General features: G+C 36.3%; 1 protein-coding gene across 8 annotated transcripts in view; it reads left to right on the forward strand.

Moving 5' to 3' along the window:
* Window positions 1-26,893, forward strand: part of ERBB4 (erb-b2 receptor tyrosine kinase 4) — a 1,195,692-nt gene extending 1,168,799 nt beyond the window's left edge. For 5 of the 8 annotated variants that reach the window (XM_058300185.2, XM_058300187.2, XM_058300184.1 and 2 more), the window contains 3 exons: window positions 7,673-7,720; window positions 8,483-8,780; window positions 18,635-26,893. In XM_058300185.2, the coding sequence (XP_058156168.1) occupies window positions 7,673-7,720; window positions 8,483-8,780; window positions 18,635-19,080 (792 nt within the window). In that variant the 3' untranslated portion in view covers window positions 19,081-26,893. The remainder of the gene's footprint in view (window positions 1-7,672; window positions 7,721-8,482; window positions 8,781-18,634) is intronic. The other 3 variants (XM_058300190.2, XM_058300188.2, XM_058300191.2) reach the window with 1 other exon arrangement.
* The last annotated feature ends 917 nt before the right edge of the window (window positions 26,894-27,810 follow it).

Consider the following 27,810-nt stretch of genomic DNA (forward strand, 5'->3'; position numbering starts at 1 on the left):
AGCCTGTTTCTGTGAAATGTAACTGGTGTTTGCTCTGGGCTGATGGGACAGCCATGTACTGTTTGTTCTGTCAGAAGCTGTATGGGAGTACCCACAGTACATTATTCAGATCAGCTCACACAAACCAGATGTCCTAATTCCAGGTGGACTGTTAGAAATCTTTTTACTTACAGCAACAGCTGTGCCACCTGGTAGTTTAAACAGCAGTAGTTGAATGAATCAACCATTGTTAAAAATTCACTTTTTATCTGGTAAACACTTTGCGTAAACTAGCATAACTAAAGGTATTTCCAACATGGTCCACACTAAAAGGCTTATCTGTATTATGTTAAACTGTTTGCTTGTTGCCAGAACCTATCATTTTTTTTTAAAATGGAACAAAGCCTACATGCCAAAATTGGGTTTGTACAATTTGCAATTCTATCTCCCACAATATTTGTTCTCCATCCCCAAGTACACAAACTTCGCCCTTCATCTTTTTGAGATTCACTGACATAGATTGTTCTAAATACTGTCATTGTTATTTTGAATATATAATAAAACTGCCCATGCTTGGATTATTGCTAAAGGAGAAGTTGAGATATAAAATATTTCACTGTTACCTTGTGATTTGCAAGTAAATTAAATGACTCCAAATAACCACTAGCAAACATTTCTAAGTAGAATTCTTCTACATGATGTTTTGGTGAACAAGATTCACTTACTGATATACATAACCAAATGTAAAAAATGATGAAAAAAAATAGAAAGCAAAAGCAAACCCAAAAAGGAGCTTTAAGGCAGCAAATTGTTTGAGTTAGATAAGGCCTCTGTTGCCTTCTTTAATGCTAATAATCTTCTTAGCATGTGTGTACATATATACACACACACATGCACGTGAACACATGCAAACACCAAACTTAAAAGTGTGATTTAAGTAAGTCTTTACAGATTATGAGTCAGTATCTGTATCCAATAAGAACCAAGGCCTATTCAATAAGAACAGGTGATATGTTTTTATAGTTAAAGCTACATTACAGTCCCTTTAAGAGTAACAGCATGTATTTCAGCTGAGAACAATGACTTGGTTAAAAGCAAGTGCTTTTATTATATTAAGAAAAAGAATTTTTTTTTCTAAAAAATATTAAAAAATGGACCTCTCATTTGCATTCATGCTAATTACATTTTACAATATTTAACAACCAATGTTATGGGCTCAAAGCAGAATATTTTACATATAAATAATGTGATAGTTCAGAAGTGATCTTTTTCATTACTTGTCCTATAGCCCGATAACTCTTTTGAGAGTTGAATGAACTGAAGTCCTAAGAGATAATCTGTTAAAGGTTACATGATATAGTGGCAAAAATTTTAAAAATACAGTCTGGAGGTAGAAGGATCTCATGTGTCGATTTGTTCTATGTCTCTAGGATTTCTGTCTTCAAAAGTTGCCCAAACCCAATGCAATGTTCATGTATAAGAAGTCTTCCTCGATACTCTTCATGATATTGGGATAGAAAATATACAAGCAGGGAAGTGGACTTGGCTCAACTGATAGAGCATTCGTCTACCATATGGAGGGTCCAAGGTTCGATCCCCAGGGCCTCCTGACCCATGTGGTAAGCTGGCCCATGCGCAGTGCTGCCACACGTAAGGAGTGCCATGCCATACAGGAGCGCCCCCGCATAGGGGTGCCCCACGTGCAAGGTATGCGCCCTGCGTGTTAAAAGCACAGCCCGCCCAGGAGTGGTGCTGCACACACGGAGAGCTGACGCAGCAAGATGACACAACAAAAAGGAGACGTAGATTCCCAGTGCCTCCTGATAATGCAAGTGAACACAGAAAACACACAGCGAATGGACACAGAGAGCAGACAATGGGTGGGGGAGGGGGAGGGAAGAGAAATAAATCTTTAGAAAAGAAAAGAAACAAGCAAAGAGATAGTAAACCCAAGGATTCATTTGAAGAATCAGTCCAGCTACCCAAGAATTTGTACACAGTAAAGCCTAATGATTTCATTTCTACTTAAAGTTTCTTTCTATTCAGCTTAAGCCATTATAGGAAATTTAAATGTAAATAAGCTTGGAGAGGCAATACTATAAAGTATTATCAGTATTTTACACCAAAGGCTAATGAGTTTCAAATGATTCTTTGAGATTAGTTGTTCACAAGAAAGGAAAACATTGAGAACTTATTTGAGAGGAGAGTTGAGGCATAATGCAAGGGTAGGGGGAGGACACAGATGAGACAGCAAAGAAATACTAAAGTAAAAATCTAGGTGTAGCATAATGAAAATGTAATAAAATGATGGACCTGAGTGCCAAATAGCCACCAACAACTGTGACTTGTGTGAACTTGGCAGATCATTTAACTTCCCTGATCTTCACTTATCAGTAAAATGAGCTAAAGTGTTTAATTTTGGTATATTTGATAAATATCAAATTTTAATGATATTTATGATATACATAGTTCCCCTTCTTATTGCCCAATTTTGCTAAGAGTAGCCATATATTTACCTCTATATAAATGTCAGCATTATAATTAGACTTCAGGACCGACAAGAAAAATAGTTATTAATGTTTATAAAAGCTACCATTTCCAGATAATTTGTAAATTCTGCATGGATTCCCATTCATATTCACTGATACCATTCACAACTACACTTTACTAAAAATCCTTTCCAGTGAGAATAGATAAGACATATGCAAAAGAATAAAGATCCCAGGGTTAGAGAAAAGTGAATAAAGGGTGAAAACCCAAGCTAGTATTTCTTAAACTGGATTAGAGAGTCTTTTTCTTTTCTTATAAACACTTAAAGTTCCTTCAAAATAGTCCCACATAATCTAATTAAATAAATAAAAATATACATAGACTCAAGACATTATTTGTGTTGTTTGTTTGTTTTTTGGTAAGCCAGTTGCCTAAATCTCAATAGGATTTCCCCAGTGTTTATGAGGTTTTGGCACATGAGCCCATATTTTGGGTTTTTTTTCCTTCTAATTGCCCTATGGGAAATGAAGATTGTAAATCTAGATATCTCAAAACACTGGTATGTTATGCTCAGTTGTGAGGAAGGTAGAGCCCATTCATCAAGAATGGTACATAATGCAAAACATATTTTGTCTGTGCTGCTATCTGACCTATGAAAATGTGGAAAAGCCCATCAGAGTGTTAAGCATTTATAACAGGGAGGATAAAAGACTGAGAACCCTTACAAGTTAATATGTGGAAGTGTCTAGGTAATAAATTAGTACTGATGGGTTAGCCATGCCTTGCAGAGACACATTTTGTTTTAGTTAAAAGGATGTACAGCATTTCTTGACTACAGAAACTTTAATTCTATAGTTAATATTGAGTAACAATCAGAAGATAAAAATACAACTTTTTCTTGTTACTTAAATGTTTAGATATATGTATTTGTTTTCTATGAAGATTGATTTGTATGCCATATTTTAAAAATGTGTATAATGCTATATTTGATGTATTGGCTGATACTCGCCTTTCCTATAACCTCTGGCATTTGAGTCCAAGTTAATCACACAGTGTCCCAAAGATATGGCTACAAAATTAAACTCATCTCTATCCAACACCCTTACAAATCCCCCCAACAGGAACAAACTCCTGATAGACTGTCAGTTCATAACCCACCTCTTTCTATCTATGTCCTGCTGGCAGTAAATCCGCTCACCAGCTAATTGAACAGATGCACCAGCACTTCTTCCTAAAGATCCACAAAGCTGGGCCTTGATGGACAGCAGAAAGTGGCACAATATAAAAACAGAAGCCTTTCAACTGCGAATACTGCTTTGTTCTTAGAACTTTAAGGTCACTCCAGCTCATTCTGGCCTCTGTGAAGGTCTTAATTTTCACTCACCAATTTACTCACAGCTGTCATTCTTTCCAATATTATAAGTTCAGCTCTTCAAGCATGAGGAATTCAGGGAGGCGAAATGAGAAGAGCTTGTTGAAAACTAAAAACAGCAAAAACAAGTAAAATCTGGCTTGGCTCTCAAGTACAAAAAGTTATTTTCAAAGCCTATAAATTATGACATAGTGATTAACATGTAATTTAAATATATTTAAACAACAATTATATCACATCCCAGCCCAGCTAATTGGCCTCACAGATGTTCTCTTGGAGCTATTGGCCTTCCAGGGGGAAATGAATGAGGTGCTTTTTATCATGGAAAACAGAAAAAAAGCAAATGGAAAAAATGGAAACAGAACCATAAAAATCAGCCAGTAACCCTAAAAACAATGAATGTGAAAGGGGCTTTGCTTAGCATTTTTTTCCATTTTAATGCTGAAAACACAGAAAAGCATGAAGATGCTTCTATTCCTGTGATGCTATTTGGCAGTATGCACGGGTACAGATTTGGCAGGTTGCTGACTGAAAGACTGTCAGCACAGGGACACTGGATACATTCTAATACAGATTCTAATATAGCATGGCCTTGCTTGATGCCTTGGAATAGAGCACCTGCAAAAGGTCCAGTTATTTTTAATACAACACCTTTATGATTGAAATAATTCTAACAAAGATAATGAATATAGAAAATAAACTGTTTCCTAGCGAAGAATGACTTGTGAAATATTCATTTGATCATTTAGCTCTCAAGTTTTATAAAAGGCAAAATGCTAGTTCCTCAGCGGTGATCCTGGTCTAGCATACCTGGGACAGCTGCAACTCTTGCAAGAAAAGAAGTAAAAGGGAAACCGATCATTATTAATATTTTGGAATAGCTTGCCTTTCAATATGTAAATGTAGAATTGAAATAAATTAACTTAGCCTCATTTCCCTCTTGTTTTTTTTTCTAAATTATATCAGTTAACATTTGACGGTAAAGTGTGAATTTCCAAAGGCCAGGAGCCATGTTTCTCTTAGTTCATCACACTATCTCCAGGTACCTACCACAATGCATGAAACATTGCAGGGATCTAGTATTTATTAAACAATCAGGGTTGAATGATAAGACCAGGATTTATAATTTGATAAAGCTACACCAGGCAATTATCTTATTTCTTTTAACATCCCTCTATTATACAAATCAGTGAACTCTATAAAAAATTCCTTTCTCAAATTTTCTGAATGAATTGATTAGGTTTTATTTCTTTCAAAAAGGTAGCAAAATACACCTATATTTAAGGTGTTTAGAGACAAGATAGGCATTTAAAAATGCCTCTTTGGTGAGTAGTTTTGGCATTTTAATTTATTGCTTGACTTTGAAATTTATGTTTAACAGACTTGAACATTTTTTTTGTTAAGATTTATTTATTTTTATTTATTTCTCTCCCCTTCCCCTCCATCCACCCTGGTTGGCTGTTCTCTGTGTCTATTTGCTGCGTCTTCTTTGACTGCTTCTGTCGTCAGCGGCATAGGAATCTGTGTGGTTTTTTTTTGCTGTGTCATCTTGTTGTGTCATTTTCTCCATGTGGGTGGTGCCATTCTTAGGCAGGCTGCACTTTCTTTGGCGCTGGGCGACTCTCCTTACAGGGCGCACTCCTTGTGTGTGGGGCTCCCCTACGCAGGGGGACACCCTGCATGGCACAGCACTCCTTGCGTGCATCAGCACTGCGCATGGGCCAGCTCCACATGGCACAAGGAGGCCCGGGCTTTGAACCGCGGACCTCCCATGTGGTAGACGGATGCCCCAACCACTGGGCCAAGTCCACCGCCCCAGACTTGAACATTTTAAATTGTCATAATCTTTACATTTATGTTATAGTGCAGAGTTTACAAAGTTCATTCATATACATTATCTCACTCTATCCTAAGAATAAAGTAGAGGCCAAGGATGAAAATGAGGGTCTGTGTTATTTCATGATTTGATCAATTTCATGCCACTCATAACTGAAACTGGAGCCCAGGGCTTCTAAGAAGTCATAGAACAATCTATTGTATAGTACTACCTTGCACGGCATTATTAAATATACCTCTAACTTTCCATTTCATCTTCTTAAAAGTGTTATGTTATTAGAGAAGCAAAGAGATAAATATTTGCTATGCCATCACCTCAGTGATTCAGTTATTCGAGGGAATTGAAATCTGAACTCATATAGTGGTTCAGAAATTGTTCCTTAATCATTCCAGGACACTAATTTAAGGGAAATTCTTGTGTTATTCAGTTGTTATTGCATTACATTAAACAGTTAATCTCCACAGGGCCATATTTTTCTTAAATTGTTTCATGGATCTCTAAATTGTATAAACATTGACCAGGAACATTTAGCTACATTTCATATAAACAATATAACTGTCCTTAAGGTTTATTTTAATCATCTGTTTTCACCTAAAGCTCGATAAAGTCAAAATCAACTGCTTTTGTCTGCATTATACATTATCCCTAGTGCCTAGAAATGTGTCTGGAACATAGTAGATATTCAAGAATTGTATTACATTAAGAAACACAGAAGACATTAAAAAACAGGTTGGGTTTTTGTACAAGCCTCTCTCTTTACTCTAAGAAACGTTGTCCATAATATATTTTATCATATTTTTACATACACCTTTACTTATCCCATTGGCTGGAGTGTTAAGCTTCAGGAATGTAGATGCCTTCTATTTAAAAACTGAAACCTGGTTTTGACCAATTTTAAATATACAAAACGCAATATAAAGCATGTATCGATGGGCGGCAGACTTGGCCCAGTGGTTAGGGCATCCGTCTACCACATGGGAGGTCCGTGGTTCAAACCCCGGGCCTCCTCGACCCGTGTGGAGCTGGCCCATGCGCAGTGCTGATGCACGCAAAGAGTGCCCTGCCACCTCAGGGGTGTCCCCCGAGTAGGGGAGCCCCACGCGCAAGGAGTGCGCCCCGTAAGGAGAGCCGCCCAGCACCGAAAGAAAGTGCAGCCTGCCCAGGAATGGTGCTGCGCACACACGGAGAGCTGACACAACAAGATGATGCAACAAAAAGAAACACAGATTCCCGTGCCGCTGATAACAACAGAAGCGGACAAAGAAGATGCAGCAAATAGACACAGAGAACAGACAACCAGGGTGGTGGGGGAAGGGAAGAAAAATAAATACATAATAAAGTAAATTTAAAAAAAAAAACATGTATCCAGGAAAGGAATTGATTTTCTAAGATCTTCCAAGATGTCTTAATTTTTAAAAACAAAAAGACTGAAGAGAAAATAGTATGCACCTTTTTATAAGGAGGGGCAAATAGTGGACCCTTTGCTGAAATGGTAAATAAATAAATACATAAACATAACTTGACAGCAAAAATTATTCCAGTCAAATTGAAATCTACTTCTACCTCCCTCTAAATAAGTGTCTTCTTCTAAGAAGAAATTTAATACTGCAGAGTATGGCCATTTCAGGCATTCATGGATAAAGAAAGAAAGCTTTCTTCATGTAAAACTAGAGTTATTTACTGCTCTTTCTTCTAGAGGTAATCCGAAGAACTTTTACTATCAGCTTATTCTTTTAATCTATTGAAAAGTTTTTAATTTTTGTAAGCAATATTCCTTTTCAGGGACTAAATGAAAATATTTAATTCTCCCAAAACACGTAAATAAAACCTCTCACTATGAGAGTGCATAAAATTTTACCATTTTGCAAACTTCACTCTTGTGCATGTTCCCCCTTTGGTTCATATGACTCATGTGGCTTTTCTTTTTTTTTTTTCCTTTTGTCATTCATATGACCTTTTATTATATCCATCATTCCATTTTTCTTTCCCATTAGAGCGAAATTGGACACAGCCCTCCTCCTGCGTACACCCCTATGTCAGGAGTAAGTATTTCACCACATTCATCTTTTAGGATTTTTGGTCTTTGCATACCATGTTTACTCTCCTTCATCTCTCCGTAATTAACTCATTTTGCCTTTGCCACCAGTGAATTAAGATTTGCTGTAGATTGTGTAACTTCCATAGATGCCTTTTTATCTCAGTAGATAATCCAAAATTGAGTTGTCATGCATTAACAGTAACTTTCCCTTTTTATCTGAAGGAATCACCTAGGCTCATAATTATGCTGCTGGGTGAAGAGGTCATCTTTACTTCCATGATCACAGGTTGTGTGCCAGAAAAGCAGAATCTCAGTGATGATTCTCTAGTTAGGTCCTGGAGATTCAAAGTCATAATAACCACAGAATGAAGGCACTCAGGAAATACCACCCTTCAAAACACTACCATCATCTGTTCTTAATGACAACTGCCTACAATTAATGACACTACCATTTATCATGAAAATTCACTTTAAATTTTATGTCACCAATAAGCTATTGTGGGAAAAGGAGATGAACTATATTTTATTTGGTTAAATAAATAAATAATCCCAAATCATTTTTCCATGATATACATTTTTTTAAAAATTGGAATTTTAGGTATTTCTACTCTGTAACTAGGGTTTTCATTAGTGTCAGAAATTTTTTTTTTTTTACTGAACTATGACTTTTCTCTGAAAGACAAACTTTAATATTCTTTTGGTTGTTAATATTCATTTTTTTACAACCTTAACAGCTTTTCTCCAAATGTGTTCCTACTATTAACAGAACCAGTTTGTATACCGAGATGGGGGTTTTGCTACAGAACAAGGAGTGTCTGTGCCCTACAGAGCTACGACCAGCACGATCCCAGAAGCTCCAGTTGCTCAAGGTGCTACAGCCGAGATTTTTGATGACTCCTGCTGTAATGGCACCTTGCGTAAGCCAGTGGCACCCCATGTCCAAGAGGACAGCAGCACACAGAGATACAGTGCGGACCCCACAGTGTTTGCCCCAGAAAGAAACCCACGAGGAGAGCTGGATGAAGAAGGTTACATGACTCCTATGCGAGACAAACCCAAACAAGGTACAATCAGAATGTCCAGAAATGACTGCCATTCAATGTTCACTTCTATCAAATAAGCAAGGTACAGAAGGAAAACTGCCTGAAAGTCAGTCCTATGTAATGTTTGTGACCCAGAAATGACCTAGCTCCTACTACTCAAAGTATGAACCCCAAATCTGTATCCTCTGCCACATCTAGGGGCTTTTGAGAAATCAGAACCTCAGGCCCCAACTGATTCAGAATCTGCATTTTAATGCGATTCCTAGGCAATTTTTTTTTCCCCTAGGCAATTTTTATGTACACTTGAGCTTGAGAAGCACTCACATAGACATATCTTTATTGCAATATTTGAATAAGGTGGCATATCATAAGTTCTCAGAACCATTGCTTTATTGGATTTATTGTGGAGATCATAAAGATTGGCATTGTTGGCAAAGAGCATTAGAAGCTTTTGATGTCACCAATAGAGATTTGGTTGACCTGTTAAAATGGTGTTATTCAAATGACTTGATATTGATATATTACAGGTTATTATTCTGATTTCTTACATGACACATTTCAAAAATTAGAATTCTAAACACTGAGTATATATACTTCTGTGTATACCATCAAGACTTGAAATAGTAATGGTTTGCAGTTTTAGAAAGCACAGCAATGGCTCAGTAAAAATATTAAATACCTGATTCGCATTTCAATTTGGGGGAAAAAAGCCTCTTTCCTTCTATGTTAACAGCCTCACAAAATGGAGAATGTGGATGATTAAGTGTTATTAAAAATTATGATAATGTCTCTCAGAGTCTTCAGTATCAACAGCAAACTATATTTTAAGACTGCATAAAGGCATGTTATGTCCTTATGTCCTTTATATATAGTGATATTCATTTTCATAAAATGCAATTCATGGGTCCCTAAGTACACATTATAATTTACCTATGAAAATGTATCTGTCTAGGTATAAGTAAAAATTTAAATGTAATGAAGAAATGGATGTTTTTAGTATCTCAGCAGTGACACAAATATAGATTTTGAGAAGATTTGGCAGATGCCCCTGAAAGCAGAGTTCTTTCTGGGAGGATTGTCAACTCCACCATAAAGTTTATTCTCCCATCGTAACTGCATGCCTATTCAAGTTTGTATCCAGACAATATATAAATAGACTGCCTTGAGAGGAGGCAATATAAACTTTCTCAGAGAAAAGCAAGTAAGTCTAGACAAACTGACTCTCTGTAGAGCAGGGGTTCTTAACCTTTTTTGTTCCACAGACCCCTTTGCCAGTCAGGTGAAAACCACAGACCCCTTACTAAATCCACACTAAACTGTATATAGTTTAATAAATATATCACACCCACACCAACACATCCCCATAAGAATGTTTTTTAAAATTTCTATTCAAGCTCACAGACCTCTTGTTAAGAACCCCTGGTGTAGAGCATCCCCAAATTTTATCTTTGAATACGAAGAGACACAAGTTTTAGGTGAAGGTTGTTATGCTCTAGCCTAGTCATCAGAGACTATATAATTTTAGTACAGAAGCTTCTATACTTTCAAATAAAAAGTTTCTCCGCTATCGTGACTCTGACATTCGACACTGATACTGGTCTTGGCCTCTTAGATCAATGCAATTGTGAACATTTTAAAAGATTCTTTAATTGTTTGGGCTTTATAAAAGCCAGGTGACTTAGCTGTCATACATGTAACATAGCAGGAAGTACTTAATGTCTAACCAAAGGAAGCTGTGAATTTCTCTTGAACTTTTGTCAAGAACAGAGTGTCTAAAATTTTTAATTTAGTGTAAAGCATTCAGAGAATTTATTTTCATTTTAAAAACAATTTATTGAAGTATGTCATTCATACATGAACATGCATAAACAGTAAGTGTATAGTAAAAGTTGTGAACTTGCAAAACAAACATGCAATATCATCATACAGGTCTCCCATATGTCATCCCTCCACCAACACCTTGCATTGTTGTGAAACTTTTCGTAACAAATTATGAGAGAGCATTGCCAAAGTATTACTACTAAATGTAGTCTGTATCTTTATTTGATATATTTTCCCACCAACCTACTTTATTTTTTTTGTTCATCAACCATATAATTTATCTAAAGTGTACAAGCAATGGCATTTGATATTAATATAATCACCAAGTTGTCCATTCATCACTTCCATCATTAGAGCATTTTCATTACATCAGAAAAAGGAAAATCAACAAAAAAATGCTACCATACCCATGTTAGTGCCATTAATTACAAATCCTATGATGTGCTTTCATAATTCCTATTCATTTCCAAAATTTCCAAACAATTTACCAATTCTGCACAGATTAAACCTGAACTTTCCACTCTCACATTCTATTCTCTGGTGACTTATTTTCTATTAACTCCATTAATTTGCTCATTGTATTTATTCATAGTAGCAAAATCATACAATATTTGTCCTTTTGTGCCTGGCCTGCTTCGCTCAGAATAATAACCTCCAGGTTCATGCACATTGTCATATGCTTCACGACTTCATTTCTTCTTACAACTGCATAATAGTCTACCATGTGTATATACCACAGTTTGTTGATCTATTTGTCCGTTGATAGACACCTGGGTTATTTCCATCTTTGGCAATTATGAATAATGTCACTATACACATCAGTGTGCAGATATCTGTTCATGTCACTGCTCTCAGTTCTTCTGTTATATACCTAGTAATGGTATTGCCAGGTCACATGTAGATCTGTATCTAACTTCCTGAGGAACTGCCAAACAGACTCCCACAGTGGCTGTGCCATTCTACATTCCCACCAATAGTGAATAAGTGTTCCTATCCCTCTACATCCTCTACAACATTTGTATAATAGTTATGTGTTTTTTAAATAATGTCCATTCTAGTGGGTGTGAAATATCTCATTGTAGCTTTGATTTGCATTTCCCTAATAGCCAGTGATGTTGAACATTTTTTCATGTGTTTTTTTGCCATTTGTATTTCTTCTTTAGAAAAATGTCTATTCAGATCTTGTGCCCGTTTTTCAACTGGGCCATTTGTCTTTTTATTGTTGTGTTGTAGGATTTCTTTATGTATCATGGATTTTAGACCATTGTCAGATGTGTGATTTCCATATATTTTCTCCAATTGAATAAGCTATCTTTTTGCCCTCTTCACAAAGTTCTTTGAGGTACAAAAGCATTTAATTTTGAGGAGGTGCCATTTATCTATTTTATCTTTTGTTTGAAGTTTGGATGTAAGTTTCACTTATTGCAAGGTCTTGTAGATGTTTGCCTATGTTAGCTTGTAGGAATTTTGTGGTCCTGGCTTTTATGTTTAGGTCTTTGATCCATTTTGTGTTGATCCTTACATAGAGAGTGAGATAGGTGTCCTCTTTCGTTCTTTTGGTTATGGATAACCAGTTTTCCCAGCACCATTTGCTGGAGAGACTATTCTTTCCCAGAAAAGTGGATTTGGTAGGTTTATCAAAAATCAGCCGACCAAAGAGGTGAGGGTCTATTTCTGAACTCTCAATTTGATTCCGTTGATCAATGTGATATCTTTATGCCAATACCATGCTGTTTTGACAATTGTAACACTTCAAGGTCAGGTAGCATGAGTCCTCTCACTTCACTCTTCTTTTTTAGGATGCTTTTGACAATTTGGGATCCCTTTCCCTTCCAAATAAATTTGGTAGTTGAATTTTCTAGTTTTGTACATACACTATTGGAATTTTGATTTTTATTACATTGAATATGTAAATCATTTTGGGTAGAACTGACATTTTCACTATGTTTAATCATCCAATCCATGAACAGAGAATGTCATTCCATTTGTTTAGGTCTCCTTTGATTTCTTTTAGCAGGGTTTTGAAGTTTTCAGAATACAGATCCTTTACATTCCTGATTAAATTAATTCCTAGAGATTTATGTCTTTTTGTTGCTATCTTAAATTTTTTCTTGATTTCCTCACCAGATTGCTCATTACTAGTGTAAAGAAACTCAACTGATTTTTGCACATTGATCTTGTATCCTACTTTGCTGAACTCATTTATTAACTCTAACAGCTTCTATACCTATCTTTTCAAACATTTAAAAAAAATTTTTTTCCCTTCACTCCCTGAGATGACTCCCTCATTTTATTTCTTTGGGGCCAGTCATAATGCCCCCCCTTTCATTCCTAATTTTATATATTTGCATCTTATTTCTTTTATTAGTCTTGCTAAGAGTTTGTCAATTTTGTTTCTTCTCAAAAATCAGCTTTTGGTTTTGTTGATTTTCTCTTTTTTTGTTGTTGTTCTGAATTTCATTTATTTCTGCCCTTTCTTTCTGCTTGCTTTTGATTGCTTTGCTGTTCTTTTTCTAGTTTCTGTAGTTGTTCAGTTATATCTTTGATTTTAGCTCTTTCTTCTTTTTTAATATAGGCAATTCAGGCTATAAATTTCCCTCTCAGCACTGCTTTCATTGTATCCCATAAATTTTGATAAGTTTTGTTCTCATTTTCATTCATCTCAGGATATCTACTAATTTCTATTGAAATTTCTTCTTTGGCCCATTGATTGTTTAGGAGTGTGCTGTTTAGCCTCCATATATTTGCAGAATTTCCCCTTTTCTGCCTATTATTGATTTCCAGCAGCATTCCATTTTGATCAGAGAAAGCACTTTGTATAAGTTCAATCTTCTTAAACATATTGAGAGCTATATTTTGGCCCAACATGTGGTCTATCATGGTGAAAGATCCATGAGCACTTGAGAAGAATGTGTAATATGCCAATTTGGGTTACAATGTTCTGTATGTATCTGTCAGGTCAGCTCATTTATCATATTGTTCAAGTTGTTTCTTGTTGATCTTCTGTCTAGTTGTTCTATCTACTGATGTGAGTGGAATGTTGAAGTCTCCATTATTGTAGAGATCTCTTATTTCTCCTTTCAGTTTTACCAGGTTTTGTCTCATGTATTTTGGGGCACCCTGGTTAGGTGCATAGACATTTATATCTGTTACAGCTTCCTGGTGGATTGTCCCTTTCGTTAATATATAATGGCCTTCTGCATCTCATAACTTTTTTTGCATTTGAAGTTTGTTTTGTCTGACACCAATATAATAACCTATTATCTTTTGTTTACTATTTGTATGAAATATCTTTTTCCAACCTTTTGCTTTGTCTATTTGCATCTTTGGGTCTAAAGTGAGTCTCCTGCAGACAGCATATGGATGGCTATGTTTTTGTATCCCTTCTGTCAGCCTATGTCTTTTGATTGTGGAGTTTAATCCATTAACGTTCAATGGTATTACTGTAAAGGCATTACTTACTGCAGCCATTTGTCCTTTGACTTTCATATGTCATATCTTATTTTTTCCTCTTTTACCTTTGGCTACTCTTTCTGATAGTCTTCCCTTCTATACGCTCCTCTGAGACTCTGTCTTCTCTTCACTGGCTGCAGAACTCTCTTTGGTGTTTCCTGCAGAGCTGGAATCTTGTTCATGAACTCTTAGTTTCTGGTTATCTGTGAATTTTTAAAATTTTTTTCTGTGAATATTTTAAACTAACCCTCATATTTCAAAGACAGTTTTGCTGTTCAGAATTCTTGGCTGGAAGCTTTTCTCTTTCAGTACATTAATTGTATACTACTGCCTTCTTGCCTCCATGACTTCTGGAGAGAAAGCCTCACTGTCTTATTGTATGTCCCTTGTATGTAATGTTTCACTTTTCCCTTCTTTCAGAATTTTCTCTATCTTTGGCCTTTAGCATTTTGAATTTTATTTGTCTTGGGGTAAATCTATTTAGATTTATTCTACTTGGAATATGCTTTGCTTCCTGAACATGTATATTCATGTCTTTCATGAGAGTTGGGGAATTTTCAGTCATTATTTCCTCAAATACTCTTTCTGCCTTTTGCTTTCTCATCTTCTACTGGAATTCCCATAACATGCATGTTGGTGTTCTTTGTGTTATCATTCAACTCCCTGAGTCCCTGCTCAATTTTTCCCAATCTTTTCTCTCTCTGTTCTTCTCTCTCTTCATTTTCAGTTGTTCTTTCCTCTACATCACTGTTTTTTTCTTCCATGATTTCAAATCTGCTGTTGTGTGCCTCTGTTGTATTTTTAATCTCACTTACTGTGTCTTTCAATCCTATATCTGTTATTTTTCTATACAGTACTTCAAATTTTTCTTTGCACTTATCCAGTGTCTTCTTTTTTTTTCAAGATTTAGATTCCATAAATGATACATAAAATCTATAGGAGGATTCCCATATATCTCACCCCTTTCCCCTCCCACACTTTTCCCCATTAACATCTTTCATCAGTGTAACCTTTGTTACAATTGATGAACACATATATAAGTATTGCTACTAACCATGGTCAGTAGTTTACATTAGAGTTTAGACTCTGCACATTTTTGTAGGTTGTGACAAAATGTACAATGGCCTGTATCTGTCATTTCAATGTCATTCAGAACGATTCCAATATTCCCAAAGTGCCCCATGTTATACCTATTCTTCCCTTTCTCTCTCATCAGAACCTCTGGTGACCACTGCCTTTACATCAATGTTAAAAGTTCTTCCATTGCTAGGAGAATAATAAGCCTGCTATAGTCCATAGTTGTGTTTCCCCTTTATGTTTGTTCATTCATCAATCTTAAGGATTTTAGGATGGTCATGCCCACTCTGTTTCAGTTGAGTGTTTAGATCCTATGGGGCAGATGGATGGAACTATCTTGCTTGCTGTTGTAGATACCCTCTGGTTTTTTGGAATTGGCATTGTCCATCATCATCCTTTTGTTAGTTGTCCTAGGCAAGTCTATTGAGCTGGAGAGTAGGTATTGCAACACTGCTGAGATTCAGAGCTCAACCAGCATATGAACAGACTGAAGATTTAAGTCTCTGGTACATATATTTAATGAGTATAGTGCTAATTATAGGCTCAAATAAAAGGAGCAGAAGAGCCATATATAGGGAAATTATAAATGAGCCTGTTACATTAGGGAACATATATTCCAAGGTAAGGCCCACCAACAGGGTGCTGGATTCCTGAGATTGTCTGCCCTGCCTATAGTGTCTAGACGTCTCTAGAGCCCTCAGGAGCACCCCTCCAGTGTCTTCTTAATGTCTTATTTCTTTAACCACATTGTCCTTCAACTCCATGATTTGATTTAAGAGATTTGTATGAACTCACTGATTAGTTATTTCAAGTCCTGTGTCTCATTTGGAGCTTTGATTTGTTCCTTTGCCTTATTCATATCATCCTTTTTATTTGGCTTTTACTTTCTTTGCTGATGTATCAGCATCTGATTGAGTTTACTCTCATGCTCAGTTTCTCTCTCTTGCCTAGGGATTTTACTGTTAAGTAGCTGTGTGCTACCACTGTTCTTTGACTTTTGGTTCAACTCGTTCTAGATATTTAGGATTTCTCCTGCTTAATTGTTGAAACCAAGGCTAAGGACCAAATAACGTGTTGCAGGCCAGTGTCCAAGGGCCTTGGAAAGGGGGTCAGTAAAGGCACCTGCTTGCCTCTTAGTTATTTATTAATGTTATTATTCTTCCCTTTACATGCACTATTCTGGTCTGGCCAGCAGATGGCGATATTTGGCAGACCTCTCAGCTCAGACCCCAGGCCCTAAGGGAGAACCATTCAGTTTAACTCCTTGGGTGGGCAGTATGGAAGCAATGTCCTCCCGGCTGGCCAAGCCTGTCTAAGCCTCACGAATCTTCTCAGGAGCTCAAGTTCTCCTCTTTTGCCCAACAGTACCCTTTTCTCCCTCTGCCTCCTCAGGACCACTCTGGGGCAGTAGGAGGATGTTTGAAAAGGCAAATTATCTTTACCTCCCTGCTGGCTCTCGGTGTAAACAATGTTGCTATCCTACCCTGCTTGGAAGTGTGGGACCTCTCCAACACAGCAGACCAATTTCCCTGGCCAAAATCTGAATTTGCTGTAGGCTGTGTCCCTCCCTTTCTCCTTTCTTGATCAAGAGAACCCCTGCCACCCTTCAGTCTGCAGCCACTGCAATCCACAGACTGCTGTTTGCTCTGTAGGTTGGGGACTGGTACCCACTGCTGCTTTTGCAACTGTACTCCAGGTATTTTTCAGCCAGCTGAGACTTCTTTCCTTTGCCTCTCTCTCCTCTGGGTGGTGTCTAGCTTTCCCCTGGTGCCCTGTGCCCCAGAACAGCCTTCCAGTCTCTGCCTGTCCTCTTGCCACTTTTTCTTGGAGATAAGTGATTCTTTTGCCTCTCTAATCGTCCATCTTCCCAGAAACTCTCCATTCATGGAATTTTTTTTAATGTTTTTTTTTTTAAAGTGGTACTGATCTCAGCCAAACTTAAAACACACACACACACACACACACACACAACACAACATTTAGAATAAAGGGTGGCCAATATTTTATGGAATCTGATAAGAAATACCAAACATTGGCTCCCCTGCAACGTAAGTCCCTTATAAATCCGTTAATACATTTCTCTTAAAATGACATTAGTTTTAATATCCTTACCAAGTAAAACATGTTACTGAATAAAAAGTTCACCCTACTTCTGCAGGGGCAATAACGAGAGTGCAGTAAAACAAGCAGATTATTCAATAGGAGTTGGAAGTTCTGAATTTCTAGTGCAACACTAATTGTATCCATCATTCATCATTTAATCTCAGTTTCTTCTTTAAAAAGCTGGAAAAAAAGGTTTGCCTTTCCTTTACATATGGTTGTTGGAAATACAAAATAGTGCCTTGTAAACAGTTGAAATATAATTCATGTATATGATAGTGGAATAGTAATTACTGCCTATTAACTTAGACATGTACTAAGTACTTAACTATGTGCAGCATGCCAATATCTAGGGAAATGTAACACTGGGTTGATAAGATTTTTCTCCATATGTCTTAGACTATATAAGGAATAGAAAATTTGTTTCAGAATGGTAGAATCTCAACAAAGAATTATGCCCTCTCCATGTCCTTGTTCCAAAATAGGAGTAGCTTAAACGTCATTTTTCCATACATAGAAGAGAGGACAAAAAAAAAAGGAAAGAATATTATTTTAGATAGAGAAAGGAGTAGAATTAAGCTTGCGGAGAGCAGCATTAATTGGCAGCAGTATTTTTTATTGTAGGCCAAGATCCATGCTAGCCGAACCATATAAAATAGGCACTACATGACTAGTTTCCACTTACAAAATCAGTATTTCATATGGTTCAAATGAATAGTTTGTTATTAATATATTAGAAGCTTATGTTTGGCCATTGGAAATATATGAAATTATACTTTATGGTTAAGTATATGTATTTTCAAGCAAGTAAACTGAAGCCATGTTAGATGTCTTCTCAGATTTGTTCTGTTAGTTGAGTTTTTTTCCTTAGAGTTTCTTAATCTATGTGGAAAAACTTTTTGGGGGAACATCTCCTATCAAATATTTGTTACCTATTGACTCACAGCAAACTCTATAGATGTAAAAATACTATCCCTTCATACATTCATTCTGGTGTGGAGTTAATCTCTGTACACTTTGGTTTTCTAATATCCCTATATAAATTCTGATTTCTCCACATTTAAAGACTATTTAACCCTGATAGATATTCGTATGCTCCAACATAAATTATTAACTTGTAGAAAACATAAGCATTTAAACAAGTGGTTCCTTATGTATGCAAGAGAAATGCAATTAAAAGGGAAGAGGTTCATGTCATGGCATGGGAACTCAGATCCCAACCTTGATGGTGCCTTGTTTTGTTACTAATATTTTTGCCCCACTTGTGGCAGTAGTAATCTACAAAATAGATTTTGTGAGAGTTCGTGAAAACAAATCTGTGGCTTTGATTGCTCTGGAGCAAGAAATGAACCACTCTGTGGAAGCTTTTGCTGATTAACATGTTCCAGATTAACATTTTAACTGATATGTTTGCATTCCTTCAGAATACCTGAACCCTGTGGAGGAGAATCCTTTTGTTTCTCGGAGGAAGAATGGTGACCTTCAAGCTTTGGATAATCCCGAATACCACAATGCTTCCAGTGGTCCACCCAAAGCAGAGGATGAGTATGTGAATGAGCCACTGTACCTCAACACCTTTGCCAGCACCTTGGGGAATGCCGAGTACCTAAAGAACAACGTTCTGTCTGTGCCAGAGAAGGCCAAGAAAGCTTTCGATAACCCTGACTATTGGAACCACAGCCTGCCGCCACGGAGCTCCCTTCAACACCCAGACTACCTGCAGGAGTACAGCACAAAATATTTTTATAAACAGAATGGACGGATCCGGCCTATTGTGGCAGAGAATCCTGAATACCTCTCTGAGTTCTCACTGAAGCCAGGCACTGTGCTGCCTCCTCCACCCTACAGACACCGAAATACTGTGGTATAAGCTCAGCAGTTGTCGTAAGGTGGAGAGACAAACCCACTCCAATTTCCCTATCCCCTCTCTTTCTCTTGTGGTCTTCCTTCTACTCCCAAGGCCAGTGGTTTTGACGCTTCCCAATGGAAGATTTAAAGATGCCATGATAGTTATGTGCTTCTCTAACTTGAACTTTAGAAGGAAGGACCTAAAGAGAAAGACAGGAGGAACCACACTGTTTCTTAATTTCTCTGCATGGGTTGGTCAGGAGAATGAAACAGCTAGAGAAGTACCAGCAAATTTAAGGCAATACTGCCTGCTGTCAAACTAGTTCTTCCTTCCTTCCTCCCTTCCTCCCTTTTTACATGCGCAAAAGACCCACGCCCTCTGTTCCTTTACACAGGAACTGTTGTGTACATACTTAGCAGTCCTAGAAATCAAAATAAAGTCTCCATTAGTCAAGAGAATACCCTTTGCTCTCACATATGATAGTAATTGAGATTGAATATCTGATTTCTTTCTCCAACAGTTTCTACCCTGGCAAGTAAGAATGGCCAACCCAGCTTTCATAATTTTTGGATCTCTATAAAAACTATAACTAATAATTATGTTTGAAGGGTTTTTGCTTTTATGTTTATTTTATTTGGCCTGTCCCTTTATATTAATCTCCCATGTTTTTGGCTTTAACTTCTATTTGCAAAGATTTCTACATCAAAGCTTCTTATATGTTGCTATAAATTGACAGTTTAATGAGAAATAATTTTAATATGGTAGAAAGGCCAATATATTAAACATATATTTAAAATTAGAAGAGGTGGGCAAGATATTAGTCAAATGCCACATCCAATCTAGCTTTCATATTTTGCACTATCGAATATGAACAACCCCACAATCCCTGTCATTCTTCAACATTTTCTTTTCCTCCATAAATGACAGTACTTGATAGGCAGTTGGTGTTCTTAAGAGTAGAAGGAAAACTAAGAGACAGTTCTTTGTGGTTCATGAAAACTACTGACATTTTCAGGGGTGACCCAATGGGGAACCCATTGCACTGGAAAGAACACACTGGATTGGGTATGTCTACCTGGCAGATGCTCGGAAATGTAGTTTGCACTTAAGGTATAAATTTATTTGTTCTCTCTCTGAACTCCCTTTTGGAATTTGAATGAAGCAATATGGAAGCAACCAGCAAATTAACTAATTTAAGTACATTTTTAAAAAAGAGTTATGAAAGAAAGACCGTGGAAATGCCAAGCCAAGCAAATTAGGACTTTGGACAATATCCAAAGATGACAGGGCCAGCACATTATCTACATGTGAGATCAGTTTGCCATGCAAGGAAAATTGTCCAGTTTGTATACTCCATATGAAGGAATGCAAGTAAGGATTGGAGTGAATTCCATGGAATTTCTAGTATGAGGACTCTATTTATATTAAGTAGAAGGTAACTCTTTGCACATAAGTTGGTATAATAAAAAGAAAAACACAAACATTCATGACTCATAAATAGGCCCTTGGGTCAAAAGTTGTAAATAAACATGAAGAATCGTCTCTTGTAATTATTTTAATATCCAACATACTAATCTTTTGATACTTTGTATAATAACTCATTTTCTTCAAATGCAGCATCCCAGTTTTAGAACCATCATTATTACCATATCATTTTAAAGGATTATCTATTGAGCTAACATGAGTAATGGGCACAAATGGCAGGGATAAGTCTCCAGAAAAAGGGGACATAACATCAATAATTAGGAAAGTTGGAATTAAATCTCTCTTTTCTTGGTAATTCTGTGCCAAGTCATTTAAATAAAAAAAAAATTCTAACATTAATGCCTGGGATCCAATTATAGTTTATAGCTAAAAGAAAGACTAAATAATCTCCATTGGCAAATGGAGCAAGTCTGGAGGAAAAAAAAATCTAAAGAAAAGCTAAGATTCTTCCTACCAGGAAAAAGTAAATCCATCTATACATTCAACTCCCTCATTTAGCCAATATTAATTTTGAGTCTACTAAAAGTACTGTGTTTTGTGGGGAATACCCAGATAAATGCAATATCATTACTGACTTAAAACATTTGCAGACTTGGGAGTTTTATACTGAATGACATTTGAATTCCTCCATGAGTTCATGAAATCACACTGCATGGACTAATTTGGGAGTAGCTATCATAAAGTCAGTTGTCTGGCAGGAGATCTGTGGACTCATTTGGGACATAAATCAACATCTTTTAAGTTAGTGGCATTGACAAATAGGATAATTTCAATGTTATCATTCAAACACAAATTGGTCTAGATGGACATTGCATCTCTGGCTAGTTGATCTATCTGGGTTCTCACTTAACCATTAAATAAACAAGCACATGTCAGTCTTTAGCCAAGAACCTTGGAGGGATCAGAGGAGGTCTCTTCCCAAGCTATAAGTAAGGAGAAACCGAAAATGTGAATAAAGCAGGGGAGGGATTTGAGATCCCTTCTGGTGAAGTTCAGTCAACCACCAACTTCTAGGATGAAAAAGAAATAATGATCCAGGGCCGCAGCCTAGCAGCTCTCCCACCTACTCAGAAGAGTCACCAGGAAAAAAAGGACCTCACATGATTCATTATGAAACCTTGGATATGTCTCTCCTTTATAAATAATTCTGCCCCAAGTCATCCCAGGCAGCCTCCATTTTGAATGCCATTTTCCTTATTTACAATATTCATATGATTTCTACTTGTATGTGGAATATAGAATCACATATTCAGAGGAAGAGAGAAAAAGAACTCTTTTACTGTTAAGGTAATAGAAATCTATTATGCTGATATAGTATCCTTCTCCAAAGAACTTGAGACAATCCCATGTCAGGTAATCTACTTACTGGAGATGGATGCAAATATCTAAAATGTACCCAAATGTTCCACAACAGGTCCACATTATCATTCATGGTAAAATGATTACTATATTACACACTTGGCTGCCGTTGTTTTCAGGTTGTTTGTTTCATTTTATTTTATCCCCCTAGAAAAATATATTTGAGTGTATGAGAGGGTGCGAAAGAGCTTATTTTGTTCTAAAGAATACAATACTTTAGCCCATTAGAATAAAACTAAAATATGCCGCTTAAAGCTTGCAAAGGGCTTTGGAATATCCGGTTCTAGAGGCTGGTTTTATCAATGGAAATACACAGAATTCAATATGTAAATTTGAGGAAAATTAACATTAAAATGATACCGACTATAGTTTTTCAATCAACAAATTTTGTAGATTCTATCTTGGGGAATTCTACTTTCAGGCATGGAAACACTGCATAGCTCAGTGATTGTTTAAAAAGCAGCCAAACAGGAGGGATGAGAGGTCCTCAAAGCCAAGGTGGGCCCAGAACCAGAAAGCTTCATGCACTGCAAAGATGGGCTTGGCCTACTGAGTGTCTCTGGCTTTTCCAAATAGTAGTAATGGATCAGATTAGGATGAAAGTTCTTTCTCTGTAACATTCTTAAAAGAGCATGAAAAACAAATCAAATGTCAGATTAAAATATGCAGACTAAAAATTAAGAATTGTTTCTCGTTAGATCAGGAGAAATGGCTGAATACCCATAACTTACAAGATGGAGTATCATTCTCCCAGGCTTTCTAATGTGGGTATTAATCCCTTAAAAGAGGGCTAAGCATGAAGTTTGTGTATATTTCCAATGCCAAGGAAAAGCCAGTAAAAGGACCATGAGGTTCTGCCACCAATTAAAGTTGGAGGGACTATCGGTGTACTTCTTGAAGCTTGAAAAATGAAAAAAACAAACAGAAAACCTGTGTTTAAGCTCTACAAGGAAGGAGTAAATACAAGTTTTACTAGAACTTCTAACTTTATTTTAAAACTTGTATTATTCATCCACTTGTAATTATTGATTACTTAACTAGTATGTGTAGTTCATAAGGTAATAAAAGAGATGATCATGAGAGCATGCATATAACTGGGCTGAACCATGATAATGCTGTAAGATGTAGATTTAGTTAGGTTAGCCATCATGAAATGATTTTAATGTCATTAAATAACTCAAACTGGAAAACTAACAATGTAGCAAAAAATGCAGGTTATGAAAATGTAGGATTAAGTTTTGTATAGTAAAAAAGTTAATTTGCTATTTAAAGTTGTCATTTGTTAGGTTTAGCTGAAAAAGGCATATGAAGACCTGATTCCACTTGTGAAAACTTGCTTTTAGGCATTTAAATTAAGAAAAAGGAATAATAGAAGAAAAAATTATGTATTGTGAATTTTATTCTTTTCACTTGTTTGTGAACACCACCTTGTAGAATTTAATTTTAATGAACAAATATGTTACATATGACTTTAAGGGGTCTTTGAAATGAAATAAAGGAAATAAAAATATTCTATTACCCTATACAGAGACAAAACTTGAGTGGTGCCATTTAGCAAGTATACAAAATGCATTTATGACATCTGCTTTCTTTTTCACCTCCTTATATTCAAAGTTGAAATATACAAATTGCCATTTTATATCAAGACAAATCCTTTCTCGTCTCCAAAAACAAAAATAGGGAATTAATAAAGAGCATTCTGAAAACTAAGTGCTAAAACAAACACCTCATACTGTTATATTTCCATTATTTCTATTTTTATTAGACTGATGATTTGTAATGGGAGAAATGAGAAATCCAGGTGTTTAGGCTTCTAGTTGTTAAAAAGACAAATAAACTTCAACTATATATGCTCTAGGCAGAGAATCCTGCTGTGCCTTTCTTTGTGTACTTGAACTTTGGTGTATATCAGTTTGAAGGACAGCCTTGCCCCCAGGTAGACACTTGAATGCAGGCTGGTGTCTCTTTGTTGCCATGTGCTTGAGAATGAATGACTTTAGACAGATGTGGATCAAGTGTAATTTTGAAAGATCACAATCAGCAGAGACCTTAATATTACTGACATCACAATGGGGCCAGCTTTTTTTTTTTTTTAACTTCTGGGTAGAATTAATAGAATTTTTCTGATTCCAGAGATTCCTTTGCAAGTGTAATTCTCTCCAGAGTTGCAAACACGAAATCTGTTGTGTGCAATTTTAGGCCAGGAACTCTCGTGTTTGCACAGGTGAATGTCTTTTAACACTGTGGGCTGCTATGTTCATTTCATTAAAAGAAAACCTTCTATAAACTAGAAATTTCAGACATTCTGATCAATTCCCACTAATTTCATAGCAGTGCCAAAATGCAGGATGTGTCACTTTTGTAGACCTCTGCCTCATCTCATTCCTGATCAGAGGATATTTTGGGCAGAACAAAATGTTTCTATAGTCACGAGCTGAAAATATTTTAAGATTCAATTCCCCGGCAGAATCCACATGCTTCCACTGGAAAACATTCCTTGGCCGTTGGCTTTGTAACTTGTTAGGAATCAGGAAAATTTACTTCTTTCTGGAACTTTGAGGAAAATAACATCCTTATTTCTTTTCTCATTGGCACCACTGCCCCGTTCTCTTCACCACGCACTAGTTGAAAGTGGCCCTCCTGATGCTGTACCTTTCTTAAGCCATAGTGGATCTCTGAGGTCCCACACCCTGCTTTGTGAAACACTGACTTAGCCGCGGTTCCCAAATGCCTGTCTTTTCCATAAAACGACCTAGCAATTTGGACATTTTCTAAATTATTTCTCAAATAAATAACTGCACAGAGAGTACTTGATAGTAAAATTGTTTTTCCAAGATGATATATTTTTCTGACTATGTCCTTCTGTGTAGGAATTTGAAATGCCAGCTCTGCCATGAATCTTAGAACTCACATATTCACACATAACTCTTAGTAGGTCTTAGATTTAATCTTTCCATAAAAAATCTATTTATACAATTAAAAATTCAGTTTCCCTGAAAATGAAGGTATTTACTTTGTCTTATTTTATTCTGATCACAAATATTTTACAGCTGCTGTATTTTGTTTTTTTAAATGAAGAGTCTTTTCATAAAGGTGAAGGCATTCAACTTTGAGAACCATGGGTAATTCTTTTTTGGACCGTTTGTCCATCTAACAAATATGTAATAAGTGTAGTTTCACGGTAATGAAAATCCATGTTGTCTAATAGGATGTCATTCTTTCCCTAATTTGGCTCTTTAAGGACATTTTTCCTTAAATGCTCTAGTGAATTTTACCCATATCATGAGAAGTGGTAACATTTGTATAAATATACAAATATAGGGAAACAAAGTTTCATACTTGTAGGCAATAGTCTAACTTGTCCAAACCACTTTGCCTTTACTGCTATTTTTATCCCTGATGTGTACATGTTTCTCCCAGGTCTATAGCCCTTTCGAAGGAACACAAATCGCCTCCTATACATTGGCAAAATCTTGTTCTCAAGTATCATTTCCAGATTTTTCAGTTAATCGGGGGTGGGGGTGGGGGTGGGAGTGGGGACTGTACCTTTTCCCTTAACATGAGAGTCATTTTCCTGTATATTTCTGGATCTCTCAGGGGCTGGGAGGGAGAGTGAGGGAACTACAACCATAGCACTCCGTGAACCCTTTTGGGATTACTACAGTAATGATCAATGAAAGTTATTTTCTAAGTGTAGATATTTAAGCTGTTCTTTTAAAGTAAGTTTCTTTGAAATATGTAGCATAAGCTGGTACTGCTGTTAAATGGGTCGATTATAAAACAGAGCAGCTGTGTGAGGGCAGCTAACTTTGAATGCACATCTCACTGGCTGGTGTGTCTACATCCTGTGTCACAAGCTCTTGGGACTCGTATTGCTCCATGTTGAAACTGCATTTTCACATGGTATGACTAGTTTCACCTCCTTCTTGAGTGCCATCCTGACAAGATCAAATGAAAATGAGATCAACCTGCAGATAACTCATAGCACAAAAAGAGTCACATTAAATCTCTCAAAAAATCATCTCATATACACATCAGAGCAGTTTACTAAGATGGTTTCAGGTAATAAAGGGAGACATTCTACTGAAAGGGCAGAAGTTTAAGGTATGATATATATCTGTATTCATTTCCTTATGTTCTTAACCTATGAACAGAAAACAAGCCCTCTCTCTTGTGAAGTATCTTCAAAGGACAGGGGTGCAAAAATACCTTCCTGCTAAGCCACTGATGTTTCATTTAAACCCCACCATTCAAAGTTAGCTGCCTTTTTGAAATAAACAAAAAATACTACTGTATGTTTGAAAATGTGAATAGTATTTTTATAGCTTGTTAAAGACATGGCTAGTTGCATTTGTAAATAAGGATAATGTTGCTTTGATTTTCTTTTGTGGACATCTTTATTTGGAACATAATTGTCTTTAGGGTTGATTTGTATATAAGCAATTGGCTTGTGATTGTTTCTTTTGGGTTGGGAGTTATTTTGACATTACTTGTGACTGTGTTCAGCACTATTGTGACGTAGTCAACCTCTGCACTCGCTTACACAATAGGATATGCCAATTGTGTGTGGTGTAATGTTATTTTAATTTTTTCTATTTCATCTATGAAGGATTATGCACTTAACACACACTAACTTTTTAAATGTTAAGTATATTTTTAGTATAATTTCCCTTATTCTGTCTTCTCATCCTACCCTTACCCCATCCTCCTTTTCTTTCCCCAGCTTCTGTTGTTATTGAGAATGAGGAAGAAACAGAATTTTAGATTTGTCTGATTAGGCTTTTTCAGTTAGTTCTCAAGGATCCTCTTGGCTCTTGGGAAAGAAATTGTACCTGTAAAAGGCAACTGTAGAATGTAACCTGCTTTGCCTCATTCCATACTGATCATCCCAGCTGAACAATTTGAAAACTGTTCTGCCTTTTTGTTACATGACTGTCAGAAATATATTTTTAATTTAATATAAATGAAATTCAATAAAATATAAAACCAATATTCTCTCTGTGTCTGAAATTTGTTATAAGAAAGAACATTTGGGAAAGAGGAAGTATTGTTCTGGAGTTAATAATTTCAAGGTACTGAGAATGGACTTATTTTTGTCCCCTGTCTGTGAATCTCATTAAATATTCCTCAAGCTGGGTGGAACCCTTTGGTTGTTTGGAATGTGATACATTCCATGGATCTTATATGCCTGTTGATGTGTACAGACTTGCTCATCTGTTCAGACTATGCTTAATTAATTTTGGTTGGTTTGTTCCTTTTGAAATAAAACATATAAAATATTTTGTAGGTTGTATTCAAATAATGTTAATATATTTATGAGTTTTCTTTTTTCTTCCCTCATAAAAGTTTATAAAAATGGTCCTTACAAATACTTTTATTTTAAGAGTATCAAATATTAGCACTGTACTTGAATTAGAGAGGAGAAATGGGACCTTAAATGGTCAATCAACTCACTAGTGATAAAACAAGCCCATGGAAAGGTATGATGATCATTTCAGAGACACCAATGCTGTGAACAATGCTTTTATTACTCCTTCATGCTTCCAAAGTGTAATAATTTAAGATCGCTTAAATAATTTAAATAAGTTAAATTATTAACTTCTCATTAGACATTCCATTAACTCTTTCTAACTACTATGGTTGTTTGAGTAGACAGTAGGTCAACTGAGTCAGTGGACAGCAATTGCATTTCCAACATAATATACTAGAAGCTGTTCTTTTAAACTTGCTCAGTTATGTTATTTAAAGATCCCATTTATCACACCTCTTCCTATTTGCATGGACTTGCACACAGACCCTCCCCTGGTGTTTTGACCCATTCATCTGAGATCATTGTTATTTTTTGGTGTTCAGGGTGAGACATGTTGGGGCGCTATGTATTTTAAACCATTGATAGATTGAGGAAGA

Source organism: Dasypus novemcinctus, chromosome 7, assembly GCF_030445035.2.
Source record: "Dasypus novemcinctus isolate mDasNov1 chromosome 7, mDasNov1.1.hap2, whole genome shotgun sequence".
NCBI lineage: Eukaryota > Metazoa > Chordata > Mammalia > Cingulata > Dasypodidae > Dasypus > Dasypus novemcinctus.